Below are 27,500 nucleotides of genomic sequence, written 5' to 3' on the forward strand. Positions count from 1 at the left end.
TTATTATTATTATCATCATCATTATTATTATTATTATTATTATTATTATTATTATTGTTCAGTAGTTTTATTTTTATAACGTGCTTTCACTTCACTACCGAGCGCAGCTCTGTGCGCCTTGGGTATGTGCTGTGGTTTGCTGTGGTGCTCTTATGTTTACTGTATTGAAAGTGTTTTGCGTAGAATGTGTGCAGTACCCAGTAGTGCAATTTTCTGTATGTTATATATATTTGTAAGTCCTGGTATTTTTGTTATGTATTTATTATTATTATCATTATCATTATTATTATTATTATTATTATTATTATTATTATTATTAATATTTATATTTTATTTTAGACCTGACGAGTGATTATATTTTTGAATAGATTTAATTGTTGATCGATTTGATTATTAGTCGAATTATTAATCGAATTGGTTTTATTAGTTATCTATTTGAAAATATAGCCACGAAATGTGCGTAGTCATTTTTATACCATCTACTAGTTATTCTTTTATGTACTTTATTGATTTTTAGAATAAGGTTTTTATGATATATTTATTTTCTAGACGGTATGAATTACATTCTTCATTATTGAATTGTTTAATAGTGGTTTTTCTCTAAATTATATACATATATTTCATATTGGGAAATTTGATTTAATCTAGCTAAATTGAATTTTCCCCTGTAAGTTTCGGATTTTATTCCCTATTATTATTATTATTATTATTATTATTATTATTATTATTATTATTATTATTATTGAGTGAGAGAGCAGTGCATGCTATCAAAGTGACACTGGGGTAAAATATACGAAGCCCATTATACCCATCATGACTACCCGTCTGATAAGGGTACACCAGGCACATGCATCACAACCATATGTACGCGACATGGTGATCTCATATCAAGATAAACAGCGCATGACCTCGCAGGTGGGGCCCAGTTAGAATTTTCTTCAGGTCGAGTAGCCCATCCCGCTCAAAAGGTCCCTGAATAAGGTTTGTTTAAGGACGTTGAGCAAAACACCCATGTTTCCAAAGGTGAATTATTCAAACCCCAAAGAATTCCTCTCAACACATGGCTATGATGCTCCCCCACTACTTCTGCTCATGATCAGAGATGCACATATCGTCAGCCAGCAAGGGACATGCTCAAATGGTTAAGGTCAAACAACTGACAAGCAAATCTGTGGTATTAAGCAGAATATTTGCTGTAGCCCATCTTTTATACCAAGACAAAACAATGTACATGATAACACTTCCAATCAGTTATTATTATTATTATTATTATTATTATTATTATTATTATTATTATTATTATTATTATTATTGTTATTATTATTATTATTATTATTATTATTATTATTATATATATATATATATATATATATATATATATATATATATATATATATATAATTAGTTAACGTACATTTTAAGTAAAAAAAATAACTTACAAATGTAAGTTAAATATGATGATTTCGTGTGCCATAGGGAGGATGGGTTCCGAGGTTTTACCAAGGACATTTTTTTGCGAGAAATTACCCAACGCGAAATGTCCAGCTGTTCATGGAAAACCGCTTCTCAAAAAAGTCATGCATCTTCGGAGACATGCCCGACCTGAATTGTTACAACTCACCTGTCTAGATCACGCACAAATCTAATTAATTTTATTGAATGTTTCCTTTCGTTTACACAACACCTGAAACTAGGTGAAATCGACCACGAATCAGCCCAATACTTGATTAGCGCTTTGTTTATTGTTCCCCGAGAGATAAGAAAAATCGGCTACAGCTAGAATTCAATTATTTCTGTGAAAAGAACATGACTAATTACAGCAAGAATCTTTCTCCCCATCACCTTCGTAATAATAATAATTCTAACATAAGCACAAAACCATGAGTTTGGGGAAAACGGTTAGTATATCACATTGCCCCAGTACCTGTTGTAGTAATTTATTGACCTCGAATGGACGAAAGGCTGTTAGTCTTTTCGAAACTTGAACTCAGAATGTAAGGAGCCGGAACAAATATCGTGAAATATTTTCCCGACGCTCTATCGATTGTCCTAGCTCGTCACTTTAACTCGCTTTCGTAGTAATAATAATAATAATAATAATAATAATAATAATAATAATAATAATAATAATAATAATAATAATAATAGTAATAATAATGGTTTCAAATTTTGTCACAAGGGCAGCCATTTTGGGCAAGAGGATATGTCGATTACATCGACCCCAGTATTCAACTAGTACTTAATTTATCGACACCAAAAGGATGAAAGGCAAAGTCAACCTCGGCGGAATTTAAACTCAGAAGGTAGCGGCAGTTGAGCATGTCCCTTAGTTACTGACGATATGTGCATCTCTGATCACGAGCAGAAGTAGTGGGGGAGCATCATAGCCATGTGTTGAGAGGAATTCTTTGGGGTTTGAATAATTCACCTCTGGAAACATGGGTGTTTTGTTCATCATCCTTAAACAAACCTTATTCAGGGACCTTTTGAGTGGCATGGGTCCCACCTGCAAGGTCATGCGCTGTTTATCTTGATATGAGATCACCTGTCGTGCACATATGGTTGTGTTGCCTGTGCGTTTATTAGACGGGTAGTGATAATGGGTATATTAGGCTTCGTATATTTTACCCTGGTGTCACTATGGTGGCATGCACTGCTCTCTCACTCAATAATAATAATAATAATAATAATAATAATAATAATAATAATAATAATGATGATGATTTCAAATTTTGCCACAAGGGTAGCAATTGGACGAGGGGTTGTGTTGATTACATCGACCTCAGCGTTCAACTGGTACTTAATTTATCGACCCGAAATGATGAAAGACAAAGCCGACCTTGGTGGAATTGGAACTCAGAACGTATCTACAGACGAAATACCACTAAGCACTTCGCCCGGCGTGCTAGCGATTCTGCCAGCTCGCCGCCTGTCTTGCCAGCTCGCCTGCCCTGACACAGTACAAGGCAAGCTCTCGTGCCTTCTGATCTTAACTGATTGTAAGTGTTATCATGTACATATTGGTGTAAAAATGGACTACAACAAATATTCTGCTCAATACCGCAGATTTGTTTGTCATTTGCTTGCCCGTAACCAGTTGAGCATATCCTTTAATGGCTGACGATAAGTGAGTCTCTCATCATGAACAAAAGTAGTGGGAGAGTATCATAGCCATGTGTTGAGACGAATTCTTTGAGTGTTTGAATATTCACCCTTGGAAACATGGATGTGTCGTTCATCATCCTTAAACAACCCTTATTTAGGGATTTATAGAGTGGGAAGCGCTACTCGACCTGAAGAAAATTATAACACCTGCAAGATCATGCGCTGTTTATCTTGGAAACATGGATGTGTCGTTCATCATCCTTAAACAACCCTTATTTAGGGATCTATTGAGTGGGAAGCGCTACTCGACCTGAAGAAAATTATAACACCTGCAAGATCATGCGCTGTTTATCTTGGAAACATGGATGTGTCGTTCATCATCCTTAAACAACCCTTATTTAGGGATCTATTGAGTGGGAAGCGCTACTCGACCTGAAGAAAATTATAACACCTGCAAGATCATGCGCTGTTTATCTTGGAAACATGGATGTGTCGTTCATCATCCTTAAACAACCCTTATTTAGGGATCTATTGAGTGGGAAGCGCTACTCGACCTGAAGAAAATTATAACACCTGCAAGATCATGCGCTGTTTATCTTGGAAACATGGATGTGTCGTTCATCATCCTTAAACAACCCTTATTTAGGGATCTATTGAGTGGGAAGCGCTACTCGACCTGAAGAAAATTATAACACCTGCAAGATCATGCGCTGTTTATCTTGGAAACATGGATGTGTCGTTCATCATCCTTAAACAACCCTTATTTAGGGATCTATTGAGTGGGAAGCGCTACTCGACCTGAAGAAAATTATAACACCTGCAAGATCATGCGCTGTTTATCTTGATATGCAGATGTGGCTGTGATACATATATCTCAGTTGTCATGATGGGTATACTGAGATTCATATATTCGTATCCCGTATTTGATGGCGTATGCTGTTCTCTCACCCAATAATAATTACAATGACAATCAAAATAAGCTGGATACTCCCTCAGACCTAGCCAAATAAAAGAAAGGATCTGTCAATCCTTAATGAAACTAGTAGACAATCAACACTACTAAGCAACAAGAAGAGAAGAAAAATACTACGTAAATACAAAATTACAGAACAAGGTATACCTGAAGTAAAAGAACAGCTAAAGCAAGATATCGTCGCCAAAGCACAAAGAATCCGCCGATATGAGAAACGTCAACATTTCTTTGAACAAAACAAACAGTTCAACACGAACCTCAAAAGATTCTGCCAAGAACTTGACAAAAATAAAATAGACATCAATTCAGCATCAACAGCAGAAGAAGTGGAAGAATTCTGGAAAGAAATATGGTCGGCAAAGGAACAACTTCAGAAAAGATCTATCAAAACAACAAACACAATACCTGAACAACTCTGGACTCGTATGATAACCGAAGAGGTCACCCTGGCACTGCAAAACTAAGCAACTGGTTAAATATCGAACAGGAATACATAAAACGCTGGCTGAGAAATTTAATGAAATACTAGCAGAGCCAGAGACATTACCTGAATGGCTCACAGAAGGGAAAAATATCCTAATTCCCAAATCCACTGAAATGGCAAACCCACAACATTGCAGACCGATAAATTGTCTCCCTACAATTTACAAAGCCTTTATTGCAATAATATTGCAGAGAACGGGCAAACATCCGGAAGAAAACAGCCTGTTTCCAAAAGAGTAGAAGCTATGTTGCAAGGGCTGTAAAGATCAGCTACTGATCAATAAAGCCACAACTGAAGACAACCGCAGAAAAAAGAAGGGTCTAAATATGGATTGGATCGATTATTGAAAGGCTTTTGATAGTATAATAATAATAATCATGATAATGATGATGATGATGATGATGATGATAATACTACTACTACTACTACTAATAATAATAATAATAATAAATAATAAATAATAATAATAATTTCGTATGTGTATTTCGTGTGCAAGATTCTTGATGTGGATACGTGTGTTGAAAGAAATACAATTAAACCTTGGGAGAGGCATTATGCCGGTAATAAACACACGCACTGGTTCAGTCCTTTATTAATTTAACAAAAAACTATATAAATTAATAAAGGACTGGTGTTTATTACCGGCATAATGCCTCTCCCAAGGTTTAATTGTAATAATAATAATAATAATAATAATAATAATAATAATAATAATAATAATAATAATAATAATAATCGACATAGCATACCCCGGTGACAACAGAATCAATGTGAAAGAAGAAAAAAACAAACAACTATGACGATTTGAAGTAGGAAATACGAAGGTTGTGGTCAATGAGGGGAGTAGACGTGATACCAATAGTAACTGGTACTCTTGGAAGTATCAGCATTCAACACTCAACTACCAACATGGCTGAAAAATTATTGCAAGTGTGAAGGCAGAACAGCTACAAAAACCAGCATCGCTTGGAACTTGAAGAATTCTTCGCAGGGTTCTTGAAGCATGACCAGTAAAACAAGTGTCACCTTAGTCTGTTGGCTGTGGACAGCTGACTCTTTCCATCATACCCAGCAATATAAGCTGTGAGTTTTCATGAAATAATAATAATAATAATAATAATAATAATAATAATAATAATAATAATAATAATAATAATAATAATAATAATAATAAAAATAATAATAATAATTATAATAATAATAATAATCCATTCTACTAAAGGCACAAGGTCTGAAATTTCGAGGAAGGGGACCAGTCGTTAGATCGACCCAGTGTTTCACTGGTACTTAATCTATGGACCCCGAAAGGATGAAAGGCAAAGTCGAGACAGGCGGAATTTGAACTAAGAACGTAGCGACAGGCAAAATGCCGCTAGGCATTTCGTCCAGCGTGCTAACGATTCTGTCAGCTCATCGCCTTAATAATAATAATAATAATAATAATAATAATAATAATAATAATAATAATAATAATAATAATAGTAATAATAATAATAATAGTAATAATAATAATAATAATGATAATAATAATAATAATAATAATAATAATAATAATAATAATAATAATAATAATAATAATAATAATAATGATGATGATGATATTGTCCTCCATGTCTTGGGCTCTTGTGGTCAACAAAAGAAATCATCTTCATTATTATTATTATCATTATTTTTATTGAAATTTCGCCGAGATCCACTTAGCCTTTCATCTTTTTGAGATCGATAGAATAAGTTCCAATTAAGCACTGGAATCGATTTAATCTTCTTAACTCCTCCCTCAAAACTGTTGCCCTTGTGCCAAAATTTGAAACCGTTATCATAATTATTAAATTCAAAAAGGCGGTGAGCTGGCAGAACCGTTAGCACACTGGGCGACACGCTTAGCGGTATTTCGTGTGCCGCTACGCTCTGAGTTCAAATTCCACAGAGGTCAACTTTGCTGTACATATTTTCGGGGTCGATAAATCAAGTATCAGTTGAGTACTGGGGTTAATGTTATCAACTGCCCTCCTCCCAACAAATTTCAGGTCTTGTGCCTATAGTAGAAAGGATTATTATTAAATTCAAATTCAGTTGAAATTCTGCCGAGGTCGACTTAGCTTTTCACCATTTAGAGATCGATGTAATAAGTACAAGTCGAGCACCGGGGCCGATGTAATCGACAAGACATCCTCTCCCGAATTTTCAGTCCATGAGCCTATCGCATAATAAAATAATAAAATTATATATAACATTATTATAATTATTAGTAGTAGTGTCATCATCACCATTATCATTAATAACGAATTAATTAGTCGATAAACTGCCTTATCAATGCTTTTACCCACACAGTTGTAATCTTCAAAGATTTCCCCTGAGAATATCCTCTTTTCTTTTCTTTTTATTTTTTGCCTTTGTTGAGGAGGCAGTGTGCTCGTAGTTTTATATATATATATATATATATAATCATAAACATACAGGAATTAGCAGGAGCCTGCTTCTCCATATTTTATATATTTTATATATATATATATATATATATATATATATATATATATATATTACTCAAAGAAATTCCAACTTTGATTTTCACGTTTTATTTACAATCTTATAATAATATAATATATGATAATATAATATAATGAAATGAAAGAATATTAACTGTTCATTTTGATTGAACTAGTACTTTAATGCATTAAACTATGGAATCTTCAGGTTCATGTAGTAGTGGTGAGAGTAATGCTTTACAATATATATATATATATATATATATATATATATATATATATATATATATATATATATATATATATATATATATATACATATATATATATACAATATATCTATATATATATATATGCATATATATATATATATATATATATATATATATATATACATACATACATACATACATATATATATATATATATATATATATATATATATATATATATATATATATATATATATATATATATATATATATATATATTACGAAGATGTACTTGCATAGCAAGTGACCTGATCTGAGATCGTGTGCTGAAACAAAAACTACTGCAGCGAGGAAGGTGTTTGTAAGCCATTTAAAACACACAAAAACTGTTAGGTTCACTTCAACATTTAAATTTAATTTGTCAAAATATTTTCGTCGCTTTGAAACCGCGACTTTTCACTGACAAAATTCCCTGCTGCAATGAAGAGGTCGCGATTTCAAAGCGACGAAAATATTTTGACGATTAAATTTAAATGTTGAAGTGAATCAAACGGTTTTTGTGTGTTTTTAAACGGCGGAATTTGAACCCGGAACGTAAAAGTAGACGAAATACCTCAAAGCATTTTGCTCATCGTATTAACAATTCTGCTTGGTTGTCGCCTTCAATTAAACATGTACAATATTACTTTTACTTAAGCGAAGGCGCATGGCTCAGTGGTTAAAGTGTCGGGCTCACAATAATGTGGTAGTGAGTTCTATTCCCAGACGGGGCTGTAAGTTGTGTTCTTGAACAAGACACTTTATTTCACGTTCCTCGAGTTCACTCAGCTGTAGAAATGAGTTGCGACGTAATTGATGCCAAGTTGTATCGGCCTTTCCCTTGGATGACATCGGTGGCATGGAGAGGGGAGGCTGATATGCATGGGCAACTGCTGATCTTCCATAAACAACCTTGCCCGGACTTGTGCAATCTCATGATCATTCATTTACATTTACTTAAATAATTAAATGAAACAGATATTCTTTAACTTGTTTCCGTCATTTGAATGCGGCCATACTGGAGCACGACCTTAAAAGGTTTTAGTCGAAGAAATCGACCCCCAGGAGTTATCATTTGCAAGCCTAGTACTCGTTCTATCTGTCTCTTTTGCCGAACCGCTAGGTTATGTGGACGTAAACACACCAACACCGGTTTTCAAGCGCTGATGGGGCGGGGGCAAACACTGACTAAAAAATGCACACATATAAAAATATACATACATACATACATGCATATATATATATATATATATATATATATATATATATATATATATATATATATATATATATATATATATATATATACGACGGGCTTCTTTCACTTCTTTCAGTTTCCGTCTACTAAATCCACTCACAAGGCTTTTGTCGGCCCGAAGCTTTAGTAAAAGATATATATCTACGGTACCACACAGTGAGACTGAATCCGGAATCATGTGGTTGGGAAGCAACCTGCGTCTATATGTGTATACTAGTGTAAAATAGCGTGGACTATAAATGATTCCAGACGTTGAGTGTCCTGAATTTTTGTCAGCACTCCACCGAATCTGCCGATCAACCGCCCTAGATCTCTCCAGCATATAACTTCAAACTGTATTGCATTACGTAATAATTCGTAACGTCACTACTAGGCCACATCTGGTGGAATGACATACAGTCGATTGACTTAAGGCTTCGCTTCCATTTAATTTATCGGAAGTATTGAAGACAAATTCGCTTTAACGTAAATGGTATACGTAATTCTGCCATTACCACCACGACGTGATACACACACATATACCTATATATGTATATATATATATATATATATATATATATATATATATATATATATATATATATATATATATATATATATATATATATATATATATATATATATGTATATATATGTATATATATGTATATATATGTATATGTATATATAAATAGGTATATGTGTGTGTACGTATGTGTGTATGCATTCATCCATGTAAGAAACAACACACGCGCACGCACGTACACACACACACACACACACACACACACACACATACACACACACACGCACATGTATGATATGTATATATATATATATTTGTATATATTCTTTTGTTTGTGTTTGTCAGGATGTGTGTCTTTTGGATTCCTTTCTAAAAATAGCTTAAGGTTAAACTACGACCACAGTGGAAAATGGCTAGTAGTAGTTATGAGGAACTAGATCATACTACCATTTTCCTTAGATCAGTTTTGTAAAGGCTGGCTACCACTCTTATCTCTACTTATGGTGAAAAAAATGAAAATAAAATATATATATTAGCAAGAATCCAAATCAATAAATTCATTTAACTTCTTATTTAGTTATCAGAATTTCAATTTTCATTACAATTTTTATTTATTTAGATGTATTAGTCTTATTTGTTGATAGTTTAGGTTATTATATATATATTTAGTTAAAATAATTTTTATATTTAATGGGGTATGATTCACTATGTATCACATCTATAGAGTTAGACTATTTTCAAATGATGAGGGTACATTTCACGTTAGGGTTAAAGCCTATGTTTATTTTAATGTTTTTGTCATCCACGGAGTGTTAATTTAAATATAATTTATTATATAAAAATTTATTAAATATATACATATATGTATAATAAAAAATAAATAATATATAATATATATATATATATATATATATATATATATACATGCATATATGGGTACAGGACGTCACTAACGGTGCAAATGATATGAAGTGTGTAAACAACGAGTAAAAAATGGAGAATAGGACAAGTTAACACAGAAAAAGGACCCTTCATCAATTGTCGGCCATCTATCTACTCCTCATTTCAAACATTCAATGACATATGTGTGTGTGTGTATCTACACACACACACACACATATATATATTCCCTTATGAAGATAACAAGTTATCAATCCTTCATTCATTTAATATAAGTGTTAAATTATTTATTTTGATACAACAGCTGATAGTAAGGGTTTCAATGTGTATTCTTCTATTTGATTGATATAGAATAATAATTCTATATTAATCAAATATAGGAATGCACACTGAAACCCTTACTATCAGCTGATGTATCAAAATAAATAATTTAACAATTATCTCTATATATAAAACGCAGGATGTGTGTCTGTGTGTTTGTCATGTCGTTAAAACTCGAGATCCACCCAACCGATTTTAATGAAATTTTACACATGCATTACATAGGATCCATGGAGTGTTATGGGCCAAAAGCATTTTCAACTTCTTGCCTAATGCGGGCCCAGGGGCAGATAAACCACATTTTTAAAGCATTTTCGCAACGTTAAGGCCCGTAACTTGAAGAGTATCCAGTCGCTTTCCTCAAAATTTGCCACAAACATTAATCATGCTCCTCGAATTGCTGTTGATTAAAAAATATTTCCCACGCTGACTATGCCCCCACCCCCGAAAAATGCAGATTAATCAGATTTGAGTATACTGCACTGGGTTTTATTTTTGTTTTAGGCCATTTTCCGACGATAAAACATTGACACTACTTATGCATTATAAATAGCATATAATATTTCATGAAAACCTTTTTGTCCAGTTTGGCAGAGGAAATGAGAACATTAAAATTTTTGTCGGCGCCCTGTCGATGCTTCATGTTACCATCAGGCGCACCATCAGGTCATGTGTGTGTGTGTGTGTATGCAGCTGGGTAAAGGTACAACAAACCCATACATCCATTCTGCAGAAGTGCCCTGTTGATGCTTCACATTTCCAATCCTGCACAACGCAGCATGGCTTGGCAGCATGTCTGCTTTCTATGTCATCCATGTCTCAACTATATAATGCAAAATGTTCATACAAAAAAAAAACTGCTGTAGTGACTTACAGCCATTTGAGTTTGACCGCGTGACCACTCCCGGAAGCTACGCTCGCCACCTGCAATTAGTCCCCCACTCCGTGTTCCCTCCCCCGTTTAGTCGGACGAGTAAATACAAGATGTCCGAGAATTAATGATGATTTGAGTGAAATCGGATGCATTTTTTAAAACTCACTTTTATCTATGTTTATCATGCTTAATATGTGTTAAAAGTGTATAAATTTTGAATTTTGTTTATGATTTTATATTCATTCCTTTTGGACCCCTATTATTTGTCTACGACAGCTTGTTTCAATTTGGCAGGCAATCGTTTTCTTTACCTCCATCCATCCCCAAGACGGACCAATCTTCTAGCTGAGCTTAAAGAACACATTCAATTAGCAGTGCAGGAGTTAACACCTGAAATGTTTCAAAATGTGTTTCATAACGCTAAGGAGAGATTTGAAGTATGCAGGGATACAGACATGTTGGGAATTTTCAATATTATTGGCGTAAGATTTATAAATCTATTTGTTTTGGTAATAAACATAAGATTCAGTCAGCTTTTAAAAATTTGCTCCATTGAAACAGATAGTTAATTCTGCAACACCTTGTATGGTGCAACGTTGTTAGTTGTTACGTTGTTCAAGTAAATATTAAAATCAAAGGGCTTCTCGCCGTAAATATCCCATCTTTTTGTTAAGCATATTGTATCAAGGAGTATATTATCCAAAATGTATCTCTCCTTTATAGGCGTGGTTGTGTGGTTGAGAAGCTTGCTTTCCAACCGTGTCGCCTTGGGTTCAGTCCCACTGTGCGACACGTTGGGCAATTCTCTTTCATTCCAGCTCCGTACCGACCAAAACCTTCTGTATTATATAGTTACCATTACTGTATATGAAATAACACATAGAGGAGTAGTAAATCTCTATATATAATAACACTTTGAATATGGTCCCCGAGAAAAATAATTACCCGATCAAAGACGGGTATTACTGCTAGCATTAAATAAATGAGGGATTGATAACTTGTTATATTCATAAGGGAAAAGGAAGTGTGTGTGGGGGGATGTGCGCGCGTATGTGTGTGTGTGTAATTATCATTATAATTAATATCACATAGGATTTAAATGCGAGCTACTATAAGTTTCATAGTTTTGATAATACAAAGGTCGGACGAGCTTGTAGTATCAGATACATGACTCATATAGAATGTTACGTTTAAATCCTGTTATATTAAATGATATATGTCTGTCACTGTTTGGAGTACTATTTTTACTTGATACCAACAAGAACAGAACAGTACACAACACATACATACATACATACATACATACATACACACATGCGTAGACACATACAATAGGAATACAAAATACAAAATGGCTGATATTTAGCAAGGTGAGACACACATAAGAAGGAAGGAAACAAAGGACCACTGATGAGGTCACAGAAGTGTGACGAAAGAACTCTGGCCGAAATAAGATTAAGATTAATGTAATATAAAGCTGAAGCAAATTAACACCAAATATACAGTGCGTGTGTTTTTATTGGCTAAACTGGCAATATGACCATCCCCAAGTACAACAACATATATATATATACATATATATATGTATATGTGTGCATATACACACACACACACACACACACACACATACATACATATATATATATATATATATATATATATATATGCAGGCATACCTCGGCTTAAGTCGTTTTGATTTAAGTCGTTCTTGGTTATACGGTTTTCAAAAATAATATATGGAAAAATAAAAATCAAGTTAAGTGATTTTATTTGATTTTACGTCTATCCGCCACAAGTATTGGAATCGTAAAATCACTAGAAAACCGATAAAAGCACATAAAATCGTGTTACTGTACAATGATTAAGAATAAAAGAATATAAAATCATAAAATACGTACTGTAAATGTTAGGATACACACCATAAAGTAATGTAGCTTAGTGAACGAAATCATGAAATCAGCTGTGTTGTCTTATTTGTGTACGTATTGGTAAATTTAAAATGATATAGTTATTTTTACTATTGCAAAATAATGATAATTACTGAATTTATTTTTTAAGCTTAAAAAAGGCTTTTATTTTACCAAGTCTTATTGCAAACCACATTCATGAATAAAACGTCCGCGAACAACGGTAAACACTACCAAATTGTATTTGTAAATTTAGATTACTTTTGTTTTTTTTACTGTACTGTAATAAAATAAAAATTACTTGTTTGTAAGCTTAAAATAGGCTTTTATTAATCATGTATTATTGAAAATGCATTCATAAATAAAGTACAGAACTGGGAATGGTTATTATCGGTTTAGTCTAGATCCAAGCAAAGTCGGCCTAGCCTAGAGACGAGTAAATTCGACTTAAGTCGTGTCTCCTGGAACCAATTAACGACGTAGGGTGAGGTATGCCTATACACATACCTATATACACACACACACGCACACATACACGCACACACAACTACACACACACACACACACACACACACACGTACGCGCATACACGCAATAAAACGCACAAATACCTCCACACACAACTCCACATTCATGCACACATATACACACGCGCACGCACACACGCATACACAACTCCACGTACACACACACACACATACGCACACGTATACACACACGCACACACACATACGCACACGCACGTACACACACACACACACATACGCACACGTACACACACACGCACACACAACATATACATATACGCACACACATACATACACACACGCACACACGCACATACACACACGCACGCGCACACACACACAGGACTGCATACATACCTAACACACACAACCCCACGCACACACACGTACACACATCTGCGTACACACACGCACAAATACACACACACGTATACACAACTACACGCACATTCACTCACATACGCACGCGCATACACGCACAAAAGCGCACATATACTTCCACACACAACCCCCCTGTTCACACGTATGCACACACACACACATACACACACATACACACGCGCACACATACACGTGTACACACGCACATACACTCACGCGCATACACACACACACACACATATACACACGTACACACGTACACACGTACACACACACGGACACGCACATGAACGCACACATACCTCCTACACACGCAGCACACACTCATACATACACGCATACACGTACATACACACGCACACACACACACTTCAAACTGCCAGTCAAACACCTTTCTACTGACCATTCCTCTACGCACATGTGATGAGACACACAAGTGCACAAAAAGACCGCCACTCCATCTACCATGCTACTGAATTTTTTCTACAACATTAAGCGACACAAAGTTCACTCACACATACACATATAAACCACCAAAACCACACACACCACACACACAACACATACACACACACATGTGCCATTACACATACACACATACACACACAGACTTGCGCGCACTCTTCTCTTACACTCTCTTGTCTTAGAAAGAACTTTTTCTTCAACAGTTTACAAGAGAGTATTCAACAAAAAATATTAGGAGTTCAATAAAAATCATGTTTCGTAGTATATATATTCAATAAAAATCATGTTTGTTTGGAAGAATATATATATATATACATAAAGAGATATATTTAAGAATTTACAAAAAATTGGAGAGGAACCGACCTGTCGTTTTTAACATGTTTTCTCTCTTGTGTGTAGCTAGGGAATGTTTGCTATTTTAAGGGACTGTGTGGGACGCTGGTTGGAGTAAGTTTGTGTTGTTTTAATTGTCCTTGTGGCGTGCGTGTGTGTGAGCAACCGTGTGTGTATACGTGTGGGTGTGTTTGTGTGAGTGTGTTTACATGGCTTGTATTTGTCGGGGAGGTGTGTCATTGTGTGTGTGCATGCTTGTGTGTATGTATGTTTGTGAGTGTTTATTGTGATGTATATGTATGTGTGTTTTTCTTTTGAGTGTGTGTGTGTGTGTGTGTGTGTACATATGTGTGCATATATGTGTGTGTGTTTGTGTCTCCAATCTTTTGTAAATTCTTAAATATAACTCTTTCTGTGTGTATATATACTTCTAAAGAAACATAATTTTTATTGAATATATATACTACCAAACATGATTTTTATTGAACTCGTAATATTTTTTGTTGAATACTCTCTTGTAACTGTTTTTAACATTTTCTTATTACTATCAAAGAATGTATATATGTATTTTAATACTTTTGTGACAACCAGTACTTAACACAGCAAAGCTTCTACAAAGCTTTACATTTGACTTTTGACAATCTTTTTCTAAAAAGTGAAACCGGTCAAGTGAATAAACATCTTTAAAATTGTATTTTCAAACCTTCTTTCATATATATAGGGAGAGACAGACAGGGTGGGTGGGTGAGTGAGATAGGGAGTGAGTGAGTGAGTGGACGAACGAATGAATGAAGCCAAATTAAACAGTTTTTGAATAATGCTAATAACAATGATAAAATTATTATTATTATCATCATCATTATTATTATTATTATTATTATTATTATTATTATTATTATTATTATTATTATTATTATATGGTTGGTGTGATAAGAAGCTTGCTTCCCATCTACATGATTCCGGATTCAGTCTCACTGCGAGGTAACTTGGGCAAGTGCCTTCTTCAGCCTTTGGCCGACTAAAGCTTTGTGAATTGATTTGATAGACGAAAACTGAAAGAAGCCCGTTGTATATGTATGTGTGTGTGTGCGTGTGTGTGAGTGTTTGTTCTTACATTTCCTCCCGCCACTGCTTGACAACCGGTGTTGGTTTGTTTATGTCTCAGTAACTTAGCTGTTTGGCAACAGAATAAGTACCGAGCTTTAAAAAAGAAAACCCGTGGGGTCGATTTGTTCGATTAAACCCCACTTAAGGCGGTGCTTTAGCATGCCCGCAGGCCAATGACTGACAGAAGTGAAAAAAAGAAAAGATCTATTTGTTGAGCTGCTTTACGAAATATTAAGTTTCACATTAAGAAGTCTGGTTTGAGACATGGCAAACGTAAACACAAACGCTTACACACACACACAAACACGCACACACACACACACACATACACACAAACAGATGCACACACTCATTTATGCACAAATATATACGCATATATATATACAGATAAATAGACGAGTGTGTGTCTGTTTGTGTGTGTTTGTGTGTGTGTGTGTGTGTGTGTGTGTGTGTGTGTGTGTGTGTAGCTGCATTCATTCGCAATTACAACCTAAACACTGTTCATCAACTCTGTAACACGATAATAAATGTAGCAATAATGCCAAACGATGTTGGCCTTCCAGTTCACACGTCTATCTCCCACTAAACCTCACTCACACGCACACTTTACCTCCTATTATCACCGTTACCTCTACTCCCACACAAAGCCAATCGCCCCTTCACCCATCACTACCACCACCACCACCATACAATCACATCGTTTAGGTGGTCATCCGGGCATTTAGACAAGCTGCTTCTCCATGTTAGATTCAGTGTAATTGTCAGTGCTTTGTACAAAGTGACGTCATTGTGGCGGCTTCTCTGACCTTCGGTGCGGCGCGTGCCGTGCGGCATGCCTGTCGCTCGCCCACTGAAGTGTGGTGTAGTTTAACTAACATCTAGCCAGCGTTGATTTTTGTCCTTAATTTGTGTCTTATACAACGTTTCCCTACCAGCATCTACATCACTGCTATAACTATATACATACATATTTATGTATGTATTGTATTGTATGTATGTATGAATGTATGTATGTATGTATGTATATGGGGTGTCATGTATACATACATAAATGCAAGCATACATATACATACATGCGTGTGTTTTATAAGACGACTTCACGAGAAAAGATTCCTTGACCGCATGGACAAAAGCTGAGAATGCGGCCCTTATCAGATGGTGAATTTTACACAATAGCCATAACACGGACCGTAGTCACGTGGCCCTTTACGATGCGTTTCCGCTTTAGGCCGTCTGAAACCGGAATAAGCATGGTGGTGGTGGTGGTGGTGGTGGTGGTGACGCGAGATGACATTGTAAAGCTATAAATTCTTCACACATGCAACAACAATAGCTATTACCACAAGAACAAGAATAATAATAACGCCAACAAACCTAAAAATTTTCGTCTAACTACTTACTTCTGAACCTAACAAACTATCTGTAATAATAATAATAATAATAATAATAATAATAGTCTCAAATTTTACCACAAGGGCAGCAATTTGGAGGGAGGGGGTGTGTTGATTACATCAACCCCAGTACTCAACAGGTACTTAATTTATCGACCCGAAAGGATAAAAGACAAAGTTGACCTCGGCAGAATTTGAACTCAGAATGTAGTGACGGCCGAAATACTACTAAGCATTTCACCTGGCGTGCTAACGATTCTATCTGGTCACCACCTTAATAATAATAATAATAATAATAATAATAATAATAATAATAATAATAATAATAATAAATATTCAGACAAATACATAACAAAAACACCAGGACTTACAAATATATATAACATACAGAAAATTGCACTACTGGGTACTGCACACATTCTACGCAAAACACTTTCAATACAGTAAACATAAGAGCACCACAGCAAACCACAGCACATACCCAAGGCGCACAGAGCTGCGCTCGGTAGTGAAGTGAAAGCACGTTATAAAAATAAAACTACTGAACAATGATAATAATAATAATAAGATACAGAAATAAATTTATTTCTCAAACGCGTGATAATGCTATAAATAGCGTGATCAGGATAAATTATCCATACATTGCAGAAAAATACGTTACTGGCCAGCCATGAGACTCGAACTCACATCTCTGTGATTACGCCGCGTAATCAAAGAGATGTGAGTTCGAGTCTCATGGCTGGCCAGTAACGTATTTTTCTGCAATGTATGGATAATTTATCCTGATCTCGCTATTTATAGCATTATCACGCGTTTGAGAAATAAATTTATTTCTGTATCTTACAATACATCTCAACGCTTCTAAAAAAGAACAGACTTTGTTTGTTTACTTTCATCGTAAAGTTGAAAATAATAATAATAATAATAATAATAATAATAATAATAATAATAATAATAATAATAATAATAATAATAATAATAATAATAATAATAATAATAATAATAATAACAATAATAATAATAATAATAATAATAATAATAACAATAATAATAATAATAATAATAATAATAATAATAATAATAATAATAATAATAATAATCCGTTCTACTGGAAGCACAGTGCCTCAAATTTGGAGGAAGGGATTAAGCCGATTACATCAATCCCAGTGCGTAACTGGTACTTATTTAATTGACCCCGAAAGAATGAAAGTCAAAGTCGACCCCGGCAGAATTTGAACTCAGAACGTACCGGCAGACGAAATACCGCAAAGCATTTCGTCTGGCTTGCTAATGATTCTACCTGCTCACCGCCTTAATAATAATAATTATAATAATAATAATAATAATGATAATAATAATAATGATAATGATAATAATAATAACGCAGAACACTTTCAATACAGTAACCATAAGAGCACCACAGCAAACCACAGCACATACCCAAGGCACACAGAGCTGCGCTCGGTAGTGAAGTGAAAGCACGTTATAAAAATAAAACTACTGAACAATAATAATAACAACAATAATAATAATAATAATAATAATAATATAAAAAGGATTGACGTAACTCTTCACAAAGGTATAAAACAGACAAGTTGTCTGACTTTGTCAAGTTCAAAATAAGAGGTGATAAAAATTCAAAATTATAGAAATTTAAATTTAAAGTCTGAACGCGAGCAACCAGCGTCCACACGTTAATGGAACGACATCATCAGTTTTTAAGTTTCAATTTTATAACAGGCGAAAAGAAAAAGACAGAAAAAAGAAGACAAGAAAAAAGACAGAAAAAAAAGAGGAAAGAAAAAAGAAAAGGAAAAAGAAGAATACTTAATGAAAGTTTTGCATAAATTTGATGATATTCTCCTGTCATTTTATTCATTCCTCCAGGGCGTGATGTTAATAACCTGCAAACATATTTCTCCTCATGCATTCTGAGAAGTGAAAGTGAAGTTATTGTGCCAGACGTCGAATCTGTGCCCATTAAACTTTTTGTTTAATTGTTCTGTTGTACAATCAATATAAATCAAGTTGTGTTTCATGCATTCTGCCGCGTACACTAAATAAGAATCTCTACATGTCCCACCTTCTGTATAAATTATAACATTTCTGTTATGATTCCTGATGGAATTCACTTGACTCATGTTGTTGCACAATGAACAGGGCTTACCTCTCTTGCAGCTGTTTTTCAAAGTACAGCGTGCAGATACACCAATGCTCGTTTTCTTGGAGTCCAATAATTCTCTTCTATTCTTATTCCGTCTAAAGGCTACGATAGGCGACTGAGAAAATATCTGTTTAAAACGAGGATTTTTTTCGCCACATGCTGGTAACTTTCATGCAACACTTTTGAAATGCCAGCGAAATTTCGGTGCCAGTTAATCACTACAGAAATTCTGTCATCTATTGTATAGTGTTTGCTAAAATTATGCGTGAAGGTTTGACTATCTTTGCTAATCTTAGCTATTTCACTTGCTATTTTCTTTAAACGTGATTCACTGTAACCTCGTTTGACATAATGACATACAAAAGCATTTGCATGTTTCCAGTAATCCCCTATGTCAGTGCAAATCCGTTTTATCCTCAAAAGTTGGGATTTCGGTTTTAACCGAATAATATGATGTGGATGATCGGAGCGGCGGTGGAGATAAATGTGGGATGACGTGGGCTTGCAAAATAACTCTGTCACTATTCTGCCCCCAGAAAACTTGACTTTTATGTCCAAAAATTCAACACTAGTTTTTGAAAAACTAGACGGAATTTGAACTAAGACAGATGAAACACCGCGAAGCATTTTTTGCGTCATGCTAATGACTGTGCCAGTTCACCACCTCAATAATAATTATAATCCTTTCCACTATAGATACAAGGCCTGAAATTTGTGGGGAAGTGACTAGTCAATTACATCTAACCCAGTGTGTAACTAGTACTCAATTTACCGACCTCGAAAGGATGAAAGGTAAAGTCGACCTCGGCGAAAATAGTAATAATAATGATGATGATGATGATGATACCCACTCCCGGCACGGGGAGGTAGTGACGAAAAATAACGACGCGGGACTCTGCCGAGGCCCCGCGATCGGAATGAGTACACTTCAAATCCGTTAACGAGGATCGACCGGAGGACAAGTCTGGTGCCAGCAGCCGTGGTAATTCCAGCTCCGGTAGCGTATATTAAAATTATTGCTTTTGAAAAGCTCGTAGCCGGAATTCGGGTCACGAAAACGTGCCCCAGCACGTTCGGGGCGACGGCACCGTCGCGGGCGCGCCTCGCGCGCGTCCGCTTCGGTTGTTCGCTCGCACTCCCGGCCCTATTCACCGTTCCGTACGCGGTCGGGCCGCGGAGCTCTGCGCGCATCGCCGCCGCGTCGGCCGTCCTGCCCTGTCTTCGCTCCTCCGGTTTCACGCCTGCGCGGGTCGGTGCGGAAGCCACGAGGCAGGCGTCGTCGGGCGTCGCCGTTCGCGTTGCAGTAGCGCGTCCACCTCCCGGTCGTTTCGGCCCGGACGGTTCCTCCGAGGGTGCTTTTCGCCGAGTGTCCGAGGCGGCCGGTACGTTCACTGTGAAAAAATTAGAATGCTCAGAGCGAGCCCCGCTGGCTTGCATACGAAAAGCATGGAATGATGGATTAGATCGACCCCAATACACAGCTGGTACTTAATTTATCGAACCCGAAAGGATGAAAGGCCAAGTCGACCTCGGCGGAATTTGAACTCAGAACATAAAGACAGACAATATACCGCTAAGCATTTCGCCAGGCTAACGTTTCTTATTTCTTTATTGCCTACAAGGGGCTAAACATAGAGGGGACAAACAAGGACAGACAAAGGGATTAAGTCGATTACATCGACCCCAGTGCATAACTGGTACTTTATTTATCGACCCCGAAAGGATGAAAGGTAAAGTCGACCTCGGCGGAATTTGAACTCAGAACGTAACGGCAGACGAAATACCGCTAAGCATTTCGCTCGGCGTGCTAACGTTTGTGCCAGCTCGCCGCCTTTGAAATATAAATATATTGTTAATACATTAGTTTATCGAAGGTGGAAGCATGAAAGTAAAATAGGAAAAATTTGAACTGAGAGCGTAAAAGGCTGAAACCATAAAATGACTCCGTTCGCTTATAGTAAAATGTACTCAAGGAGAATTGTTTAAAATTACATTGTCGTAGTAACATTATGTAGATCTGCATGTTTTATATGATGAGGTGGCGTACATTAATTACCCCTACATCCTTCTCTCCTGCTAAGAAGAACAGTATTTTCATCCTTATGCAATCTGCCTGACTTCCTCCCCAACATTTATGTTAAATAACAGCGTTAGCGTACAACCACTTACGTAACAATGTGATAATTGCTGTTTTGTTAAGGACTTAACAAACGAAGAAACTGATGCTAGGGGATCGGTGGATATGGATAAAATGGAGCAGGAGATAAAGTAGTCTTCGTCAAAAGTTAGATAGGGGCCATAAAGTCAAATAAAGAGTTACTGGAACATGGTAGTGGTGAGACGGTTTGCAATAGTGGTGGGGAGAGCGGACCTACGGAAGCAACATAAATGATTTTAATTTGGAATAAGCTGCAACTTAAGCGAAACATGGATACTGTGTGGCCTATGTATATCGTGGGAGGTTTTGTAAGTAAAATATAGACAGCAGCTGATGGTAGCGAGTGTTTGGAATCACGGCTTGCAGATTATATGCCCATTCTAAAGTAGACAGTGGAGAGTTAATGTCAGCACCTGTAGAAGTCTATTGTATGCTTGGCTAGCGGCACGATCCGGCAGTCAGCCGAGACAATAACTAGCCTCTGGAGATGGTTAGTTACTCAGATTGAGTAACTAACAAATTGGGGAGTAATTATGTACATGAAAACAAGAAAGGATCAGCGCACGCACACGCACACACACACACACACACACACCTCCATGAATATACATAGATATACATATGTATGTGTGTATGTGTGTGCGTGTGTAAACCAACACACACACGTAGACATATATGCATGCATACATACATACATATATACATACAAGACCGTAGATACGCACACACACAGTACAGCCATCATTATTGCTATACAAGTACATAGGTACCTTGGCAAACCGACCGAAGTAACCCCTTTCTTCCACATCATCGTCGTCGTCGTCATCATCATCATCATCATCTATTCTTTTCACAAACACAAATATTCCATTTTTCTGCTTTCATGTGCGTGCGCGCGTATATGTGTGTGTGTGTAATATAATATAATATAATATAATATAATATATAATATATATATATATATATATATATATATATATATATATATGCATGCATAAACAGGCACCCACATACTGATATAGATATACACATATATACGCAAAATCTCTTTCACCAAGTTTACATTTAAATCTATTGAAGAAGAGTAACTACTAAGAAAATGTTAGAAGGATTTAATACAAGTGTACTCTTTATCACCGTGGGGCCTGGCATACACACACTACTTTATAAAGTATCTCACCAAGTCACGTAAACAGCGACTGTCGAAGTTCGCTCCGTACCACCTTCCTGAAGCGATGTTCGCAAGATGAATTTAGTCTTGAGGAGACGTTATGTCAGTCGCGTGCTACGTGGTGGGGGAGGAGATGATGGTAGAGGAGGAGGAGGAGGGGGGAGGAGGAGGGGGGAGGAGGAGGGGGGAGGAGGGGGGGAGGAGATGGTGGTGGAAGCGGTAGATGGAGAGGCTTAGGTCTTTAAATGAGGAAAATAGTGAGAAAGTGGGCAAAGAGTAGAAAGTGATGGGAGGAAGAGAGATGAGAAGAAGAAATGCTAGTGATATAAAAATGATACGGAGGAAGAGAAAATGTGATGACAGACAGACAGATAGATAGATAGAAAGGTAGAATGTGCGAGATAGATGTAGGTAAAGAAAAGTGGGAACAGATATATGCAGAGACAGAGAGAAGGAAGTGAACAGACAACCTCTAAAGAAAAAGAATAGAGAACGAAGGAAGAAAGGTGGGAAATTTAGTCGTGTTTGTATATGTTTATGTCTATAGAGGTATGGGTGTTTATGCAAACATTTGAGTGAGTTATTTTCTCTATGTCTAAATGTGTGTATGTTATGTGTATTCTATAGTGTGTTCATGTGTAGATGTTAGTGTGCAATTTTTCTAATGTGTGTGTATAATTATGGATATTTATGTCAGTAAGTGCATTTATGTGCATGTGTATATGTGTGAAATTGTATGAATGCCTGTGTGCATTTTTGTGTTTTTATTGTGTTTAATTTTAAATGCGTGTTATGTCTATAGTATATGTGTACATTTGTGTGTGTCAGAGCGTGGTAGTGTGTGTGTGTGTGTGTGTGTGTGTGTGTGTGTGTGTGTAGTCGTGAGGGCGTGTAGAGAGGTGAAATAAAGAGAAGGAGCGTGCGTATTTAATGAGTGTTACATCGAACTGAAGCAAACTTCAGTGAAGGTCGGCGGCGGCGGCGGTGGTGGTGGTCGTGGTCGTGGTCGTAGTCGTGGTGGTCGTCGTCGTCGTCGTCGTGGTGGGTCGTGTTTAGGAAGTGGCTGTTGAAAGATGGTGGGGATAGAATTTGGTAGCGGGGTAGTCAGCCAATAAAGCGTCCTATAGGGAGTAGTAGAAGTAAAGGAGTGGAGGAGGAGGAGGAGGAGGAGGAGGAGGAGGAGGAGGAGGAGGAGGAGGAGGAGGAGGGGGGGAGGGCGAGGAGGAGGGCGAGGAGGAGGAGGGGGAGGAGGAGGGGGAGGAGGGGGAGGTTATGCCGTGGTAGTATACACTGCAACAGAGGCGACACGTGTTCCATTTGCGTGCGAGGATGTACTTGGTGCCCAGACACACACACATTAACACACACCAACACAACTACCACCCACTCCACTTCACCAACCTTGAGTCGTCTTTAATTTTCAAGTGTACAACAACAATAACAACGAGAGAAATACACCATCTCCACGCTCACGCTCACACACACACACACACACACACACACACACAAGCAGGCGGCACGTCTACGAAAACGTCATGCCACCAGCGTACACACGGCTTCTCATACAGTCGCACAGTTCTTCTGTGACGAAGACAGGCCCCTCTCACACGTGCACACGTGAGTGTCTTAAGAAACATATGTAGACACCTGCATGTCTCCTGTGCCCTCCTTAACAGTTCGCGATGTGCCAGTCACGTGACGTCATGTCTAACGAGCTCCAACGCGAAACCGCTTCCCACACTCCGATGTTGAAAAGTGGTGATGAACATACTTACAACATTCTGAATAATAATACTAATTCTTTCAAATTTTGGCACGAGGCCAGCAGCTTTGAAAGGAGGGTGTCAGTTGGTAGAATTTCCCCCACTACTTGACTGGCATTTATTTTATCGACCCCAAAAGGATGAAAGACAAAGTCGACCTCTGCGAGCTCGCTACTCCCAACACTAATAATAATCCTGTCTACTATAAGCACAAGGCCCGGAAATACGAGGAGGGGTTAAGTAGATTACATCAACCCCAGTATTTCACTGGCACTTACTTCATATGCCAATTACACACAGATAGAGAAATTAAGGCAAATAGGCCGGGTATAGTTGTCAGGGATCACCAAGAAAAAAAATGTTTTGTAATCGATGTACCTGTATCAACAGATGATAATGTTTCTCTAAAAGAAACGGAGATACTTTGAGAATACAAAGATCTGGAAATAGAGGTAATTCGAATGTGGAGCCAAAAAACAAACAATTCCTATCATAGTAGGCGCATTAGGTATGATAAAAAAAAAATCATTCAGAAAAATACATAACAAAAACACCAGGACTTACAAGTATACTGAAAATAGCACTACTAGGCACCGCGCACATCCTACGTAAAATACTTTCAATACAGTGAAAGTAGGAGCACCACAACAGACCACAGCACACACCGAAGGCACACAGAGCTGCGCTTAGTAGTGCAGTGAGAGTACGTGATAAAAATAATACTACTGAATAATAATAATAATAATAATAATAATAATAATAATAATAATAATAATAATAATAATAATAATAATAATAATAATGATAATAATAATAATAAGAAGAAGAAGAAGAAGAAGAAGAATGATGATGATGATGATGATAATAATAATAATAATAATAATAATAATAATAGTAATAGTAACAATAATAATAATAATAATAATAATAATAATAATCCTTTCTACTACCGGCACAAGGCCCGAAATTGTGGGGGAGGAGGGACTAGTCGATTACATCGATCCCAATGTTTCACTGGTACTTAATTTATCGACCCTGAAAGGATGAAAGGTAAAATCAATCCAGTCGGCATTTGAACTCAGAACGCTAACACGGACGAAATGCCGCTAAGTTTTTTTTTCCCCGGCGTGCTAACGATTCTGTCAGCTCGCCGCCTTTATAATGATGATGATGATGATGATGATGACTTCTTAATAATAATAATAATTTCAGATTATAGGGCAAGGTCATCATTTTCGAGGAAGTGGATAGGTCGATTATATCGATCTCAATACTTAAACTGGTATTTATTCTATCGATCCCGAAAGGATAGAAGGTAAAAATCGATCATGTCGGCATTTGAACTCAGAACGTTAAGATGAAATGCCGTGAAGCATTTTGTCTGATGTGTTAACGATCCTGCAAGCTCACCACCTTAATAAGAGCGCCGGGCAAAAAGGTCTGACTGTTTCTTCCAGCTTAAATCCTGTCGAAGTTGACTTTGCTTTCATTCTTTCGAAGTCGACAAAATAAAATATCAGTGAAGTTTTGGAGTCGAAGTAATCGCCTAAACCTTTCTTGAAAAAATTTTGGGCCATGCAACTGTATGAGGAACCAATATTTTTTGTATTTACCTCGAAGGTGACGAATGAGAAGAACATTGCATAAAGGATGTGAGTTTACGAGAATCGGTTATGAAAATAAACACACAGGCATGGAAAACATGAGTATATAAGAGGCTATGCCTGACAACATTCCAGATGCCAAGCGCTCGTGTTGGTCCTTGATTGATCCAAGACTGAATTTCCGTCAAAGAGCCGAGTTACGCGTATACGTTCCATGCAAACAGTAACCTTGCCATCTAAGAATATCTACAGGCATCGGAGATTTAGAGTACATCTGAGGTATATTAGGCACAGCCTCTTATAAAAATAGAAAAGACAGACACTATACAGTCAATATATTCAATGTATTTAGTCGATTATCAATTAAAAAACAAAACTATGAATTTCCGATCGATACAGTTATTGATAATGTTATTATTGTTCATATCGGTTATAGCCATGACATGCTTTCCTTTCGTGCTTATCATATCTCTGACTATATTATCCAAATTTTCTTTTACATTATAGTGTATGATTTAAGAAAGATTAGGCTGTTATATCAATCTGATCGAGTGACCGAATAAAGGCTGCCTTGTTGATGTTGTTGAAATAATAGTTGTATTTTGCCTTTTGTTTACATTTTATGATGTTTTATTATTTTCAGGATCAAACTTCCCATAAGGTGATTGAAAAAAGACGACGTGATAGGATTAACAACTGCTTGGCTGAACTTAGTCAAACAGTCCCCGCAGCTTTTGCCAAACAGGTCAGTCTCCACACCAATTAGATATCTAACAGCTATCAACTACTTCTATATTACTGTCCTTCACAAGTAGGTTGATGCGCTGCAGATTTTGATTCTTTATCTATCTATCTATCTATCTATCTATCTATCTATCTATATATATATATATATATATATATATATATATATATATATATATATATATATATATATATATATATATATATATATATATATATATATATATATGTATATATACTATTTTACTCTTTTACTAGTTTCAGTCATTTGACTGCAGCCATGTTGGAGTACCGACTTTAGTCGAGCAAATCGATCCCAGGACTTATTCTTTGTAAGCCTAATACTTATTCTATCGGTCTATTTTGCCGAACCGCTAAGTTACAGGGACGTAAACACACCACCATCGGTTGTCAAGAGATGTTGGGGGAACAAATACAGACACCCAGAACCATGTGGTTGATAAGCAAGCTACTTACCACACAACCACTCCATATTATATATATATATAGTATGTATGTATGTATGTATATATATATATATACTTACATATATACATATACATATGTATATATACATACATATATATATATACTTACACATATATAGATATACATATAAATACACTCA

At 36.3% G+C, this 27,500-nt stretch overlaps 1 protein-coding gene across 1 annotated transcript in view; it reads left to right on the forward strand.

Moving 5' to 3' along the window:
* LOC106876899 (uncharacterized) overlaps positions 1–27,500 on the forward strand; it is a 55,110-nt gene that overhangs the window by 3,650 nt on the left and 23,960 nt on the right. The window contains exon 2 of the mRNA XM_089353759.1: positions 26,772–26,873. Within this exon, the coding sequence (XP_089209885.1) occupies positions 26,772–26,873 (102 nt within the window). The remainder of the gene's footprint in view (positions 1–26,771; positions 26,874–27,500) is intronic.

This window comes from Octopus bimaculoides, chromosome 6 (assembly GCF_046866305.1).
Source record: "Octopus bimaculoides isolate indiv1 chromosome 6, ASM4686630v1, whole genome shotgun sequence".
Lineage (NCBI taxonomy): Eukaryota > Metazoa > Mollusca > Cephalopoda > Octopoda > Octopodidae > Octopus > Octopus bimaculoides.